Below are 17,820 nucleotides of genomic sequence, written 5' to 3'. Positions count from 1 at the left end.
AAGTAGTGAAAGCCAGGTTTCCTCGCGCCCATGCTAATCCGTGGAGATGTAACATGCCTCGACCATTCGTCTCGACAACAGCGAAATGGTTCGAGAGATCGCCAAGGATACCGATCCGGTCAGTATTAGTAGCGAAAAGGCCGTCCAGAACGGCTTTACAGACTTGATGGAAAAACTCAGCGACTGCCACCGGATTAGAGGTAACGGCGGCCTCACGGATAGCGGCATTTGCCGCAGCCAAGTTGTTCCCAGAGTACTCTACGCCAGCCAGGATCAGGACCAAAGGATTACGTAGGTCAGAGGGGTTGATAGTGATCCAGAAAGCTGGCATACCGTACCGTGTAATCAGTCCTCGAATTTCAGAACGCATTCTTAGTTTCTGGGCGAAGGATCCCGGGACTTGCATCCCGACAGTCTCGATATTTCGCAGCAGTCGTCGGATGACCGGATCCTCAATCTTCTGGCCGCTTTCGATGGTCTTCGCTGCATTCTGGAGTTGGGTCACTGTTAGAGAGGCGATGTCGTCCACTGCCGACTGCCAGTTCTGCCGTTTAATGAGGAATGCGTTCCCTAGCGAGGATTTTCGGAGTTGGATCACATCATACAGCAGGTACATGAACGTTTTGTGGCGTGCGAACCTACAGGAATAAGGAGAGACAAAGATCAGTATCTATAGAATTTTTTTTTTTTTTTTTTTTTTTCAAAGAAAGCCACGCACCTTCTACTGTGGTGACGCAAAGCCCACTCGGCAAACGCTCCAATTGACACCGGGACAGTTCGTTCATCGAGATGGCCCCCAATGCCTCTCGGAAACAAGGTTGGAAACGCGGCAGTAAAGTAACGAGGGTCCGTCCAGTGATTTACCAGGGTGGTTTGGCCACGGATTGTGTAAGAAATTAATGGTATCTTTCGATGACCAAGGGGCCGTGTGCCTCTTGCACGTTCTCTGGCTGAGGTACTCTCACTCGACGGGGCCGGTTGGTTCGTAAGGACGGTGAACAATGCGTCCAAAACGCGGCGATCCAGGTCTTGACGTTCTCCGTTTATGTCCGTGGCGACAGAGCCGGTATTGAAAGGGCTACCGCCACTCGCGTCGAATGCACTATCCTGGGCAGCCTGAAGATCGTTCTCGTAGTTCCCTGTCTGTAGATTTACCGTGTAACCTTCGCGCTCGTGGTGATCCGGCTCGTCGAGATAGATGATGGTATCCCGCAGGTCCGGCGGGATAAAGTCATCGCCCCAGTCATCGATCATGGGACGGTTAATTATGGTGTTACGGTAGAGGTGGTTATGTTGGACAAGGTACTCCAAGGCTGCCAGAACCTTCGCCTTCCGCACGAGTAGGAATTGAATCAGGTCCGAATCTACGGGAGGTCGACGACCCAACCAGAACACCTTGATCAGACTATGTAATGTCAACTCCGGGCTCGGTAGGATCTCGAGAAGTGGTTCTGGGTCCTGTGGGATGACAATGAAATGGCCACGGAGAGCACGGTAGTTGATTGGCGAGGAGCGGCCACCTGGTCGCAGTTTCAAAACGACACCGAGAGGATGGCACTTTGCAATGAGACATTCTTCTGTCAGAGTGAGGCCTTCCAGAGCAGACGGATAGTCCTGGCACCGAGTCACATTCACAAGGTTCTTCGCAGAGAACTTGGGGATCATATTTCGATTGAGCGAAGCATGGCACGACGAGCACAGATTCCAAGTGTTACCATGTCGGCCGCAGGGATCAAGACTCCCCAACAGTGACAGCAGCAAAGGATCCTCATTATGTGCGCGGTAGATATCTGTGTCGGAGACAAGTTCCCCGCACGAACAACAGACGCATCTCTTCGCAGCCGCAGAAATCTCATCCTCGTATCTGGCTATGGATGCTCGTATATGCGAACAGGAGATATCCGGGGGAAAAGCATCGGAGGCGACGGCACGAGCCTCTAGCTCAGCACGCAGGAAACCTACCGCTCGATTTAAATTGGCCAGCGACCTCTCCAAATCTACCGTTCTCTCCCTGTTGACCGTGGCCTGTAAAGGATTCGGATAGCATCTTGTCTCTATATTGATGGGAGATGCCTGTGAGATCCGTGGCGACTGTGGGGAGGACACCGGCAAAGGACCTGCAGGAAGTAGCACTCTCTGGGGTCCCGGCCCGGTTCTCGAATATAATGGCACAGGGACGGGCCGAAGCGCAGCGTTTAGAATATCGAACGATGGAGGCGGAGCCATCGGCGCTTGCGGAACTGGTGCCAGAGGCCGCAAACGGGATCTCCTTTCTGGCAAGTATGCTACAGTATCATGTACAGAATTGTCATTAACAGGACTCGGTATGCGGAGAGCTGGTGCTAGAGGCCTCAAAGGAGATGCCCTTGCGGGCAAGGATGCTCTAGGATCACGAACAGGATGTGGCGTGTGTGGAACTGGGGCCAGAGGCCTTAGAGTAGAACCTCCTGCAGGCAAAAACGTTCCAGGGTCTCGAACGGGCTGCAGTGTGTGCTGAACAGGGTCAACAATGCAGCAGATAAGAAGGACGGACCACTCCCAGTACCTGGTACGATGCTACCGTCCTCCGTGTAGCTGCCTGGCGGCAGCGATTACACGTCCTATGATACAACGACCGGCAGGGGCGTGCACATGTAGAGCACGAAAAATGTAGCGTCGAAAAGGCAGGAACAGTAGGGGAAGTTAGAGGCGGAGGTGGCCCAGTTAAAATATTACTCGTGCCTACAGTAGCTGAAAGCTGTCGGGCTCTGACCGCCCGTTGAGAAGCCGTCCTGCGGCAATTGTCGCAGGACCGAAACTGTGTAGAGCGCCATGGTCTGGCGCAACCAGAGCAGAAAGAACGTTGCGCAGGAAGAGATGTCATTAGAGAAGAGATGGCTTGAAACCAGCAAACGGCATCCGTTCCGAGGCGCACTGGGAGAGGAGCGACAGGAAAAAGTTGGGACCAGCGAGAAAGATCCGTGTTGATCATTCATATAGTAGAAGTCGAACACGTCACCGTGCGCATGAGTGCATAATAGTACTATCTGCAGGATGCTCAGGACAAATAAGGGTGGAATCATAATAGAAAGGCGAGAAGGCCGGAACCCCACCGACTCCAAGACTAGCGGGAACACCGGGATCCCTAGACACGGAGAAAAAGCAACAGAGGCCGAATACGAATTCGGGAAGCACAAAGCCTAAAGAGGAAGGAAAGGAAAGTAGGTGAGCAGCAATCAGAAGCGAGCGCGGAGAGACAGAGCAGCAATCGGAGGAGAGCCTGGAGAGTCGCAGCAGCAAACGAGAAGAGCGTATTGGCAGTCAATAGGAGCATTCCTTGGCACGAGAAAGCACCAATTAGCAACGAAAAAAACGAAGAGTTTGGCAGTGAGAGGCCAGCAAACTGGAAGACGCGCTGCGCACGCTGTGGCCCTGAAACGAAAAGGGTTGACGAAGTGAACTGGATTTGAAGAGATAGTATGACAATGAACGCTTGCTTTTGATAGGGCGCGGATAATAATTATGCACGGATAAAAGTATGAGTCAAATATATGTATGCCAAGCCACGCAGTACGATGTGGCAAAAGGGGTGATTGGTTGAGCATGTGAGTAGAAATATATCCGTAAAGTTAAATTGAATTATTTATCACGGGATGGGGCCCCTAAGTATATATTGCTACTAGTGTTCGTCTACCAAAAGTTTGAGGTCTAAAACGAGTACCTTTACGTTGATTCATCGCAAGGACTATTCTGTTATGGTGGAGCACGGTCTCATTTATTTGAAGCTTCACGCCAAGCAGCAATCGTCTCCTTCTCGAGGTCCTGAAGTCTTTGCATTTCAGTTAGTAGTCGGGGATCAGGTCTGAATCGAAGATCTTGCATGTCGAGTTTCTGCAGGAGATGAAGACCTTTAGAGGAACGCAGTCGAGATAGCTGCACATACATCGAGCAATACTTCCGGTGACGATCCTGTCCTCGGATCGTGGGGTCATCTTTAAGGTCGAGGATCGCAGCCACAAGGGTCGAGCCTTGCACTTTATAGTCGGTAAGGCTGAAAGCGGGGCACATGGGAACTTGCGTTCTACGGACCGAATAGCCTTTCAGGGTGATAGATCGCTCTAAAGGAAAGACTGGCAGGACTGAAGGTTCAAGGTCTTGAAACGCAGTGGGTTTGGGTCTGTCCGGTTTAAACAATATGCAGGCGGGTGGTTTGGTGCACATGATATAGAGGTCGTTGATTTGGAAGAATTCGGCTAACAGAGAGGTGTCAGGCAACGTTCATGACTATTTATGGATGACAAACGGACCAGTCTGATCTATCACGATGCCTACAGCAGTCCCCGCAGCACCATTGACCAGGCCGAGCAGGGTACAGATGTTAGTCAGTACGACTGCAGGCATATTTGGGGTGTACAGAAAGAGTCCCGGGAAGGGGATCTTAGTGCCTTGGTCCGGCTGCTGGAGCAAGTCGTCTGCATGGAGCCGCAAATTGATTGGGCCAGTAGACTTGGTTCGCGTATGAAGCGCAGGAAATATATAGACATTTTGGCATCGCGTGTGTGCGAATTGCTCTATCCGAACGCGATTTACCTGGTGTCGCAGAGAGTTCAACTTGACTATGGTGGTGGCATCTTGCAGTTGAGGGCTAGCCAGGGATGTGATGGTTTTGCTGTTGAGGACCGTTCGATCGGCTTCAGTTAAAGTCCCTGCCCTCGCTCGCGATAGGAGGTCACGAAACGGAGCATCTTCTGACTGTCTCATTTGCTCGTCTAAGATGATCACCTGTTTGAATTGATGCCAGAGAAGCCGACCGTTCTCATCCTCACCCACTCCCCTTCGTGGTTCCTTCCATAGTGCCGGGCCGCGAACAGGTGGAAACTGAAAAAAGTCGCCGATAAAGATTACGATGGGAAGACCACCGAAAAGATCAGTAGAGGATCTATCGAGAGATTTGGCGATCTTGCAGTGATTATCAACCACGCTAATCATGGTCAAATCCATCATGCTTACTTCGTCCACGAACATGACGGTTTTACGAGACCAGAGTCGCCTCACTCGGGAACTCATTGCAGTTCCTCGTGAGCGGTCGATGGAAATCCCGAGAGATGTGTGGTACGTATTGCCGCCGATATTATCGGCCGCGGCACCCGTTGGGGCCATGAGGATCACCTCGTGTTTCCGCCCGATCAGGCTCATACCGGCTTCAATTGCCTTGACGATCTGGCTCTTCCCCGTGCCGCCTTCACCTCCAACGTAGAGGAGAGTCTGCTCGCGCTGCGCTGAGTCATAAGGGTGGTCCGCCCAGACCAACGCCTCAGATAGCACCCTCTCCACGATCATCCGTTGTTTCTGATTTAGGGGGATCACTTCGATGACTAGGGATGTAAGAGAGGCACCAGTGGGATGCTGGCCAACCCGGAACTGGCGATCATCTATATCAGTGAACATATCGGAACTAGCCAGCACGAGCTGCAAGATGTTATCTTCAACCTGGACGTCGAAATCGTCAAGTGGAAGGCTGGATGTGGCAACCTCACGCTCTGTGGTTTCCTCATGATCAAGGTTGGCGAAACGTTTCAGTCGAGATTCCCATTCCTGCAAAGTAGACGATGGGACAAATTTTAGGCCGGATGTTTCGTACGCAAGAGTGCGTGAGATATCAAGTGGCTGAAGGTTTTGTAGATCTACGTTTCGAGTTTGGGTTGTCGCGCGGAGCAAAGGAGGGATCCGCCGCCCGGCTACTAGAGACTCTCGATGCCATGCTTTGCTGATGGAGTGGTAGGCTGCGATCAATGTCTCTGCATTAGTGTGTGCTGAACAGGGTCAACAATGCAGCAGATAAGAAGGACGGACCACTCCCAGTACCTGGTACGATGCTACCGTCCTCCGTGTAGCTGCCTGGCGGCAGCGATTACACGTCCTATGATACAACGACCGGCAGGGGCGTGCACATGTAGAGCACGAAAAATGTAGCGTCGAAAAGGCAGGAACAGTAGGGGAAGTTAGAGGCGGAGGTGGCCCAGTTAAAATATTACTCGTGCCTACAGTAGCTGAAAGCTGTCGGGCTCTGACCGCCCGTTGAGAAACCCTCCTGCGGCAATTGTCGCAGGACCGAAACTGTGTAGAGCGCCATGGTCTGGCGCAACCAGAGCAGAAAGAACGTTGCGCAGGAAGAGATGTCATTAGAGAAGAGATGGCTTGAAACCAGCAAACGGCATCCGTTCCAAGGCGCACTAGGAGAGGAGCGACAGGAAAAAGTTGGGGCCAGCGAGAAAGATCCGTGTTGATCATTCATATAGTAGAAGTCGAACACGTCACCGTGCGCATGAGTGCATAATAGTACTATCTGCAGGATGCTCAGGACAAACAAGGGTGGAATCATAATAGAAAGGCGAGAAGGCCGGAACACCGACTCCAAGACGAGCGGGAACACCGGGATCCCTAGACACGGAGAAAAAGCAACAGAGGCCGAATACGAATTCGGGAAGCACGAAGCCTAAGGAGGAAGGAAAGGAAAGTAGGTGAGCAGCAATCAGAAGCGAGCGCGGAGAGACAGAGCAGCAATCGGAGGAGAGCCTGGAGAGTCGCAGCAGCAAACGAGAAGAGCGTATTGGCAGTCAATAGGAGCATTCCTTGGCACGAGAAAGCACCAATTAGCAACGAAAAAAACGAAGAGTTTGGCAGTGAGAGGCCAGCAAAGGTTGGCGGGCAGCTCGCGCAGGGTTGTAAACCCTTTCACTACGTTCCTTCGTTTCAGGGCAGGCCAGCAAAGGTTGGCGGGCAGCTCGCGCAGGGTTGTAAACCCTTTCACTACGTTCCTTCGTTTCAGGGCAGGCCAGCAAAGGTTGGCGGGCAGCTCGCGCAGGGTTGTAAACCCTTTCACTACGTTCCTTCGTTTCAGGGCAGGTTGGCGGGCAGCTCGCGCAGGGTTGTAAACCCTTTCACTACGTTCCTTCGTTTCAGGGCAGGCCAGCAAAGGTTGGCGGGCAGCTCGCGCAGGGTTGTAAACCCTTTCACTACGTTCCTTCGTTTCAGGGCAGGCCAGCAAAGGTTGGCGGGCAGCTCGCGCAGGGTTGTAAACCCTTTCACTACGTTCCTTCGTTTCAGGGCAGGCCAGCAAAGGTTGGCGGGCAGCTCGCGCAGGGTTGTAAACCCTTTCACTACGTTCCTTCGTTTCAGGGCAGGTTGGCGGGCAGCTCACGCAGGGTTGTAAACCCTTTCACTACGTTCCTTCGTTTCAGGGCAAATGCTGGGTTTTGGAGTCGGTGGCATGAACCGTAGAGCATATACCGCCGAAAAAAATTACAACACCAACATAAAAGGTAACTATTAGTGCTACGCTACTCGTGTACGAAATCTCAAGCTTCCTTCTTAGAAACCATGTCCCAGCCTCGCCCTCTTCCTCCAGCTCGAATACTAGTACGGGGCCCCGTGGATGACGAATCGCAAATCGAGGTGGATCAACATATCCTGTCCAATGATCTCGAACATTCACAACGCTCAAGATATGCGCCGAATTGGATGACTGGGCCTTTTTATCTTCTTTCTCCAACACGATATTTTCTTAACAATCCCAAATCACCGCCCCTCGTCGATACGTTGTTGCTCCCATATGCAAACCCAGCCAGATACCGATCGAATGCGAATGGTGCACAAGATGGCCAGCCCCGTATTCAATCCCTCCATACATCTGAAAATCATAACGAGAACAGTATAGTCGACAAACGGGGTGAATGGGACCAGGGAGAAGGCAAAAAGGACAAGAAAAGCCTCAATACAACAACTTCCTCTACCTTTGATATCCGGACGAATGAACACAAGCACCGAATAGAAGACCTGAAAGAAAAGCTTAGATACATTTTTCCAGAAAATGGATCTGCTGTGGTTTTAATGTGCTGGGGCAAGCCGTCCTGTTGCACAATCTTGCCTGTGCGTGTCTCCAGTCCGGAAGATGAAGTAACTACATGGAGCGAGATCCAAAAAGCATGGTACGATCGCAAAGGGAATTGGAGAAAATTCATACCTGGATTGAGAGTCGCACAAGTTGACAGTGTCGAGATAAGATTGACGATATAATTCTTCCAAAGAACTTCACTCATTTATACAATAGCTCTCGATACTGGGACTAAAGGATACCATGAGAAGAGCGGAGGAATGCGAATATGTTGGAGCATTTTCCGAGACTGACATATCTTCGGAGAAGAGAAGACTGGAAAATATTATAGACAATTGTGATGCCACATTTGGCTGTGTTTACGATTGTTACACAGATACAGCAGAGTGTTATGACACGGAAGACTATACTTGCATGTGTTATGAGTGCTTTCCGGGCCTTGATGAGGCCGGCGCTTGCCCAGCTAAGATACAACATGATGCTAGACGGAAGCTTTCATTATTGTCAACACCTGCTACCATGAGACATGTCTTCTCCAGCCCGAGCCTTGCCGCATCGAATGACTTTCTCAAGAACGAGCACCTGGTATACAGCCACCGGTAAGCAAGTAAATCAAGAAATACGAGTTGGAATATACCCTGATCCATCTGTCACAGGGAGATATTGAGTTGTTTCAACACTTGGTACATTTCACACCGTCCGAGCCTGATAGAACTCCAATTCAGAGGTATCTTCATCAAGGAGGGTTGGACACTAGATAGGCGCCTGGTCTTTTTGCTTTTAGCAGCCACATCCTTATTGGTGGTCATAGCTGCTCACTTCATTTTCGGTTGGGATACGGCATGGACCGTAGGCGGCTTCTTCGTCGCCTTGCTTTCTCTTTGGACGTTAGCATCTTCTATAGTTGACTAAAATTCCGTGGACTTTACATCATAAGCTTTGGTCTATGGACTTGTCACTGAGCTTGAATTGACGTGCTTGTTTCTCTCTTTTTGACTATCCATCCAGCAGACGCTGACCTCATTTACGTAAACGTGACCTCACGTGGGGTCAGATATGATCCCAGGAACGTGGAGAATAAACGAAGATGCGGGGCCTTCTTTCATACGGGAAGGATGTCCAGGATTGCATTATCTTATTCAAGCTTTCCATGTGCTAGTTGACATTTATTGATGACCTCACGCAGTCAAGAGGAGCAAGAAGAGTGTAGTTTGGCCATAACGGGTCACCTGTCGCTGCGGTCGTAGACTGTAGTGTCAGATAGGGCCCGTTCGCGCTCCCTTGTAGGGAGGTAATACAGATACTAGTCAAATGTTCCTTCCCACTCCGCCCCACTATATTGGCCCAACAACCAACCCAAGTTTTTTTTTTCACTCCTACACCTCCCCTATTGCTCCGATTGTAATGAAATTAGGACCAAAAAGTAGCAAAACGGCGCAGCTATCTACGTCCCAAAGGTCAGCTATTATCTATTCTCACGAGAATGGCGCTACACAAGTGCAATTAGCTAATGACTTTGGCTGCTCTCGGCGTACAATCTACAATACGCTAAAACGCTATTCAGAAGGCGAAAAGCTAGAGAATCGCGAAAAAAGCGGCCGTCCCGCTATTATTAGTGAGCGCGCTTGCTCTCATCTCTATTTACAAGCACGTCGGCATCCGTTTTGGACCTATAAATAGCTAAGTGCTGCTATAGCTCAGCATCCGTCACCCTCCACTATACGTCGAATTTTGAAGCGATTCGGACTCGGAAAACGGCGATCGAAACAGAAAATACCAATTAAGCCTCCTCTTGCAAGGAAGAGGCTAAAATTTGCGCGAAAATGGCGATGCGAAAGCTTCCAATCGTGGATCTTCTCGGACGAGTGTTCGGTGCAACGAACCTCGAACTTTGGACCACAATGGTGCTTTCGTATAACCTCGGAGGGCCTTCGTAAGGACCTTGTGAATGCTAAGGCTCACGTTAAAGATATTTCACAAATGGTTTGGGCCGGAATCTAGCTAGGAGGTCGAATAGAATTAATAATTATAGAACGGGACAAAGAATCGCGGTCGGGGAGGGGTTATACTGCGAAGTCGTATATTTCGACGCTCGAAAAAGGTCTAATGCCAATCTACACCCCTAATTTAGTATTTCAGCAAGATAACGCGAGGATTCATCTAGCGAAGGACACGCAAGAGTGGTTTGAAACTCACGGAGTATACGTCGAAGACTGGCCCGCGCACTCACCCGATTTGAACCCAATTGAACCGGTATGGCGCTGGTTAAAAGTGAAGCTTTTTGCATTATTTCCGGAGCTTATTGGCATGGGAAGGTCGGAGGCAGACTGGCATTATTTTAAAAAATGCCTAGTGGAAGCTTGGAAGGCATTAGATCAGGCAAAGATAGATACGCTAATATTGAGCATAGGAAGACGTTTGAAGGCAGTGCGGAAGGCTAAGGGGTATTACACAAAATATTAAGCGAATTTTTGAAAGTGCTATTATTAAGCAACCCTGAAATTTAATTATATTATTATAGACCATAAAATGGTGGTGCTATATACTGTGTAACTGATATATATATTTTGAGAGGGGACCCGAAAAAGTGGAGTGGGAAGGAACATTTGGTAGGGGATGTATGTCTGTATTGTAGTGGATTCTATATACAGAGGGAAGGCGGGAGGGACAAAACCAAGGCTTGACTGCGTGAGAGATGACGAGCTACCCGCAGAGGCAAGCAACTGACTCTTGTGGGGCAGTTGTAAAGGAGGAAGAGGCCCTCAGTAATGTTGGTGTAGATATCACGTGAGGCTATGGGCATTGTGAGGCAACCCCAATAAAACTACTCCCTTTATGTTTTTTAAGGAAAAAGTTACGGTATGGTGAACACTCGTAGGGTTCGGGATTGAATCGGCGACCAAAATAGTGAATGGGCAAAAGGAAGATGGCGAATTAATTTGAAAATAATGGTTATTGTTCTGTCGTAGCTCTCCATCCTACGTTTTCCACTATGTAGCCCCTTTAATCTTTGTTAAAATACAGAATGTCTAACGGTAGAGGATGAACGAAGCATAAACAGTCTATTCCAGAGAGGTGTTTAAATCTGATCTTCCATAGTATGAAAGATCTGCTATATATATAAGGAGAAAAGCTCTGGTCGCACTAGTACTTGTTGTGATATGAGGCTGGTGAAGATCAGCAGCAAAGCCGCACCAACGGATTAATCCCGAGTTGTCTATACAAAGAACAAAGTTGATTTTCAATCAACTTGATCATCTTGTCATATATATAGCCTCATGTTTCCTTCTCAATGAACAATCAATTAATTCCTCTGAAATTACAACGGTTTTTATACTAATCCCACGCCGTACCCGTATGTAGGCTGCGCTGCCTGTAAGGTGCATCGTTGTTCATGCTACCGCCTGCACCGGAAAACCGTGTTGCGTTCTCTTGTTGGCTGATTGAGGGTCTCCTGAGTAGTGAAGAGGGGAAATAGTGCACTCGGCCTTTTCTAGTCCTACAATGGCTTATCGGGCCCACCTGCCCGGATCCGCCGATAAGTACGGACCCGATTCATCGAGATTGCGATAACACATATTACACATAGTAGTAGGCTCCGCTCACGGGTCACCTCTTCCCCCGATCCCGGAGGTTTTTGTGTCTCTCTTTCGAGGTAGTGAGCTGTGAGTCCATCTGGACTTGTCTCTGGATCGACGCGCGGACCCCCCACGAACACCAGATCACGGTCGCGCGTTTACCCGTTAAGGTCTTGCGTCAAGCTTTTCGTGAGCGGGTTGGATTTTAGGCTGGTTTTGGCGAGTCCTATTGGAGCAGGACCAATGGGCCAGGAGACTGCATCACAATCAGAGCCAGTATTTCCGACACAACTACCATGTTATCCCCGCAACAACAACTTCAACTTCAGCAACAGCGGGAACTCCAAGCGCGCATGCTGCGCATGAAGGCAATGTTCGCGCGACAACAGCAAGAAAGAAGTCCGCAAAAAAACAGTCACGTGCCAATACCAGCAGAGATAAACCTCACCTCGGCATTTGAACGATCCTCTGACGCTGACCTCGCAATCACTCACCCAACAGACAATGGTTTCATCGGCAGCCCGCCCGCCTACCTCACCACATACGAGACAGCTTGCCGAACAGGCAATCTGTCCATAGTGCAAGCTTTTATCTCATCAGAACCCCGCTCCCCAGCATTCCTACATCACGGCCTCACCCTCGCCCTGGAATCCGGCCATGCCGAGATGGCCCACTATCTGCTCTCAAGCGGCGCGCCCATCATCCGCCACACACCTGCCCAAATCCTCTATGCGCCAGCGCACCTCCAAATATCCCTCTTCGAGGTCCTGGCCCAGTACGGCTGGACCCCCAATATCCCAGGCAACTATGGTGCCGACCTTCTACCGAAGGTGGTAACCAATCCCCCGCTGCTACACTGGTTCCTCGCGCACGGCACAAACCCCAACCTCGGCGCGCAGCAGAACAGTAACTTTGATGAGAGCGAGCCAGATCCGCACTCGTGCGTTGCGCTCGAGGCGGCCGCGGCGCGCGGCGAGGTCGACGCCGTGCGCATGCTCCTCAATGCCGGTGCGGATATTAGGTACGGCACACCGCTCCATTATGCGGCGGGCGCGGTGTCGCCCGGCGGAGCACCGGAGGGCCCCATGAACAAGGAGTTTGATGCGAGTCGGATCCCGATTATGGCGCTGCTGGTGGATAGGGGTGCGGATGTTAATCAGAGTGGCAAGTCTAGACTCGTCGCACACCATCCGATCATGTATGCCGTCATGGCGGGTGCGGTGGAGAGGGTGAGGTGGTTGCTTGGGCAGGGGGCGGATCCGGAGGCCAGGGGCGCTTGGGGAAGTGCGGCAGATTATGTGGATGCTATTGGGAGTGACGAGATGAGGCGTGTTATACAGGAGGGGATCATGGCGAAGCAGAGGGCATGACTCAACGCATCCAATGAGTCTGTCCAATGTGGACAGAGTCTTTTGGTCGTTCACGATGCGATAGGTATTTAGCGCACAGCATACATTTGACTGCGGTCAAAATTATTTCTGCTCAGGAGATCCGTGGTCTTTCTCTCTGGATCAGCATGAGACATATTGTTCCCCCCGATTCGAGACACTTTGGGCATGGTGTTGTGCCACTAGATTTTAGCATGATCCCTTCAGATAAGCGTTTATTGGAGGTTGCTTTACAGCAAGATACTGAAGGCGATGTCCTTTTCTTCATATCTGAGCATCCAGAATCGATTACATACGCTAATAAGAAGGTAATTAGACAATATTTCTCAAAAAGCCTTTTAGTAACTAAGCAGGGCGAAAAGAAGGTTTTTTATAGATACTAAAAGGGTTTGGGAGATAGGCTTGGCTTATACAGTACATGGCTTGGTTAAATACGGCTCTTGCCCTTAAACGCATTAAATGCCCAAAGAAAGTTGGTGAAAACTAAGACATGGTCTTCAACAGGTCTCAATTAGTGTACTAACTATAGGCACCCGTGTTTTTACTCTTCTGCTACCAACAAAATCATGTAAGTGATAGCCGTGTCACGGGACGACCCCCCACCCTTCGGGTAGGGGGTGTCCCTCAGCCAAATTGCAATTCTCAGCCATATTGCAAATTTTCAATTTCTTCAACTTCTAGCTCATTTTTTTGACGTATAAGATCCAGGATCCATGAAATAAAGCCCATAAATAGCCTCATTAGCCAATAATGTATCATCATCCTCACTTTCAAGCGTTTCCTCTAATTCCTTCGCCGCTAATTCAGCTGCCATTTTCTCAGCGTCTTTCCGCCAAGCTCGAAGCTTCGACTCATCTTCTTTCTCAGACCTACGCTGTACTAGCCTATTGCCTGAAATCGATGAAAGGGGACTCTTTGTAGCACCCTTTACCCATCGCTTGCTTTTCGTAGGTTTTTTCCCAGGCGTTTTATGGCTAAGGGCGCGCGCAAGGCTCATCTCAGCAAGTTCCGCATTGTATAGAGACGATTTTCCGGCATCAATTGCGCGCCGTAGATGCTTCCGAATTTTTTGTAAATCAGGAGTCGGGCTATCAAGCAGTGGGAAAACCGTATTCTCTAATTTTTCAATGCGCGGATAAGAATTAGGCGGGGAATTGGTTGCTGAACTTGGGAATTCGCGGGCGGGTGACGGCTCGTCGTACATGCGTAGCACTTCTTTGTCCGAATACTGTCCCAAATTATCCAAAACTTGTGTCGGATCTAGTGGCCAGATACCAGTAGATTTGAACGAGGTTTGGATAGTTTTGGACTTTAAGGCGTGGCGTCGGACGACGTCAATATTGCGGAAAAAGTCGCGTTTTTCATTGCTTCCACCCCACGCCATAACTTCAGTATTCGCCATTTTAAACTCATGCTTTAGGCTTAAAAAAGCCTCAGCATCAAGGGACTGACATATATGAGTCGTGTGAGGCATAAAATACCAAGGAATGATCAAGTTTTCCTTACAAAAATCGAGGAATTCGATAGTTGTATGAGACGTATGATTATCCATTAGCAAAAGCCTCGGTCGCCCGCGTCGTACGCGGTTTTTTGTAGATTCATGAAACGAGCAGAGCCATCGGTAGGCAGTTTCACTATCCGTCCAGCCACTAGACGTTAAATGGATGATTTTATACGCCGAAGAAGAGGTTGATATATCACTATACCAGTCTTCCATGTGGACGCTGCCTTTGACTAGAAACCATGGAAATATCACCCAGCCATCAGCGGCAATACATTCAATGCCAGTAATAGTTTCACCTCGATCTCCAGTAGCAATGCTAGCAGTTCGACGCGTAGAGACGACATGTTGGTTGAGTCCCTCGCCATTTTGGAAGCCGGTTTCATCCCAATTGTAGATCTCATGAGGTTCAAACCTATGCTCACGGTAGAGACACTCAAGCCTATCGTACCAATGGCTAATAACCCCAGGGTCCTCAGCTTGAATTCGTAAAGATTCCTTTGGTTTTTGGGTAATAAGCTTGATGTGTGGAGGTAGACGACGTATAAGCCGATAGCTATACATTGGGCCGACAACTCTCTCCGAAGCTGCTATTTTCAATAGGCGATTTGCGGCAGTTTCAATGTCTTTTGCAGTTGGAGGTGTATAGCAAGAATTTAGCAATTCGATCCAGCTAATTAATGAATTTTCCTGATTCGAATTCAATGCATTATTGGTGGTAGGGCGATCGGAGAGATGTCCGTCCGATTTTGCGACCGCGGAGCTTCGAGTACGACACGCGATAATGGTCCGCAGCCTTACGTAGGGAAGAGAATTTTTGCATGCCCTGAAACGAAGGAACGTAGTGAAAGGGTTTACAACCCTGCGCGAGCTGCCCGCCAACCTTTGCTGGCCTGCCCTGAAACGAAGGAACGTAGTGAAAGGGTTTACAACCCTGCGCGAGCTGCCCGCCAACCTTTGCTGGCCTGCCCTGAAACGAAGGAACGTAGTGAAAGGGTTTACAACCCTGCGCGAGCTGCCCGCCAACCTTTGCTGGCCTGCCCTGAAACGAAGGAACGTAGTGAAAGGGTTTACAACCCTGCGCGAGCTGCCCGCCAACCTGCCCTGAAACGAAGGAACGTAGTGAAAGGGTTTACAACCCTGCGCGAGCTGCCCGCCAACCTGCCCTGAAACGAAGGAACGTAGTGAAAGGGTTTACAACCCTGCGCGAGCTGCCCGCCAACCTTTGCTGGCCTCTCACTGCCAAACTCTTCGTTTTTTTCGTTGCTAATTGGTGCTTTCTCGTGCCAAGGAATGCTCCTATTGACTGCCAATACGCTCTTCTCGTTTGCTGCTGCGACTCTCCAGGCTCTCCTCCGATTGCTGCTCTGTCTCTCCGCGCTCGCTTCTGATTGCTGCTCACCTACTTTCCTTTCCTTCCTCTTTAGGCTTTGTGCTTCCCGAATTCGTATTCGGCCTCTGTTGCTTTTTCTCCGTGTCTAGGGATCCCGGTGTTCCCGCTAGTCTTGGAGTCGGTGGGGTTCCGGCCTTCTCGCCTTTCTATTATGATTCCACCCTTATTTGTCCTGAGCATCCTGCAGATAGTACTATTATGCACTCATGCGCACGGTGACGTGTTCGACTTCTACTATATGAATGATCAACACGGATCTTTCTCGCTGGTCCCAACTTTTTCCTGTCGCTCCTCTCCCAGTGCGCCTCGGAACGGATGCCGTTTGCTGGTTTCAAGTCATCTCTTCTCTAATGACATCTCTTCCTGCGCAACGTTCTTTCTGCTCTGGTTGCGCCAGACCATGGCGCTCTACACAGTTTCGGTCCTGCGACAATTGCCGCAGGAGGGTTTCTCAACGGGCGGTCAGAGCCCGACAGCTTTCAGCTACTGTAGGCACGAGTAATATTTTAACTGGGCCACCTCCGCCTCTAACTTCCCCTACTGTTCCTGCCTTTTCGACGCTACATTTTTCGTGCTCTACATGTGCACGCCCCTGCCGGTCGTTGTATCATAGGACGTGTAATCGCTGCCGCCAGGCAGCTACACGGAGGACGGTAGCATCGTACCAGGTACTGGGAGTGGTCCGTCCTTCTTATCTGCTGCATTGTTGACCCTGTTCAGCACACACTGCAGCCCGTTCGAGACCCTGGAACGTTTTTGCCTGCAGGAGGTTCTACTCTAAGGCCTCTGGCCCCAGTTCCACACACGCCACATCCTGTTCGTGATCCTAGAGCATCCTTGCCCGCAAGGGCATCTCCTTTGAGGCCTCTAGCACCAGCTCTCCGCATACCGAGTCCTGTTAATGACAATTCTGTACATGATACTGTAGCATACTTGCCAGAAAGGAGATCCCGTTTGCGGCCTCTGGCACCAGTTCCGCAAGCGCCGATGGCTCCGCCTCCATCGTTCGATATTCTAAACGCTGCGCTTCGGCCCGTCCCTGTGCCATTATATTCGAGAACCGGGCCGGGACCCCAGAGAGTGCTACTTCCTGCAGGTCCTTTGCCGGTGTCCTCCCCACAGTCGCCACGGATCTCACAGGCATCTCCCATCAATATAGAGACAAGATGCTATCCGAATCCTTTACAGGCCACGGTCAACAGGGAGAGAACGGTAGATTTGGAGAGGTCGCTGGCCAATTTAAATCGAGCGGTAGGTTTCCTGCGTGCTGAGCTAGAGGCTCGTGCCGTCGCCTCCGATGCTTTTCCCCCGGATATCTCCTGTTCGCATATACGAGCATCCATAGCCAGATACGAGGATGAGATTTCTGCGGCTGCGAAGAGATGCGTCTGTTGTTCGTGCGGGGAACTTGTCTCCGACACAGATATCTACCGCGCACATAATGAGGATCCTTTGCTGCTGTCACTGTTGGGGAGTCTTGATCCCTGCGGCCGACATGGTAACACTTGGAATCTGTGCTCGTCGTGCCATGCTTCGCTCAATCGAAATATGATCCCCAAGTTCTCTGCGAAGAACCTTGTGAATGTGACTCGGTGCCAGGACTATCCGTCTGCTCTGGAAGGCCTCACTCTGACAGAAGAATGTCTCATTGCAAAGTGCCATCCTCTCGGTGTCGTTTTGAAACTGCGACCAGGTGGCCGCTCCTCGCCAATCAACTACCGTGCTCTCCGTGGCCATTTCATTGTCATCCCACAGGACCCAGAACCACTTCTCGAGATCCTACCGAGCCCGGAGTTGACATTACATAGTCTGATCAAGGTGTTCTGGTTGGGTCGTCGACCTCCCGTAGATTCGGACCTGATTCAATTCCTACTCGTGCGGAAGGCGAAGGTTCTGGCAGCCTTGGAGTACCTTGTCCAACATAACCACCTCTACCGTAACACCATAATTAACCGTCCCATGATCGATGACTGGGGCGATGACTTTATCCCGCCGGACCTGCGGGATACCATCATCTATCTCGACGAGCCGGATCACCACGAGCGCGAAGGTTACACGGTAAATCTACAGACAGGGAACTACGAGAA

The 17,820-nt window shown here is 50.3% G+C and overlaps 1 protein-coding gene across 1 annotated transcript; it reads left to right on the top strand.

Annotated features, from left to right (window-relative positions):
• Nucleotides 1-11,747: 11,747 nt before the first annotated feature.
• On the top strand, nucleotides 11,748-12,821 carry N7446_014074 (ankyrin repeat domain-containing protein; the record flags this gene model as incomplete). The annotated part of the gene is made up of 1 exon (XM_058522813.1): nucleotides 11,748-12,821. The coding sequence occupies one exon, from the start codon at nucleotides 11,748-11,750 to the stop codon at nucleotides 12,819-12,821; it is 1,074 nt and encodes a 357-aa protein (XP_058364906.1).
• Nucleotides 12,822-17,820: the final 4,999 nt, after the last annotated feature.

The sequence above is a fragment of the Penicillium canescens genome (assembly GCF_028828765.1).
Source record: "Penicillium canescens strain IBT 15451 chromosome Unknown utg000012l_segment0_segment0, whole genome shotgun sequence".
NCBI classification, from domain to species: domain Eukaryota; kingdom Fungi; phylum Ascomycota; class Eurotiomycetes; order Eurotiales; family Aspergillaceae; genus Penicillium; species Penicillium canescens.
Note: the sequence above shows the minus strand (reverse complement) of the source record. Positions and strands in the feature narration are given on the sequence as shown.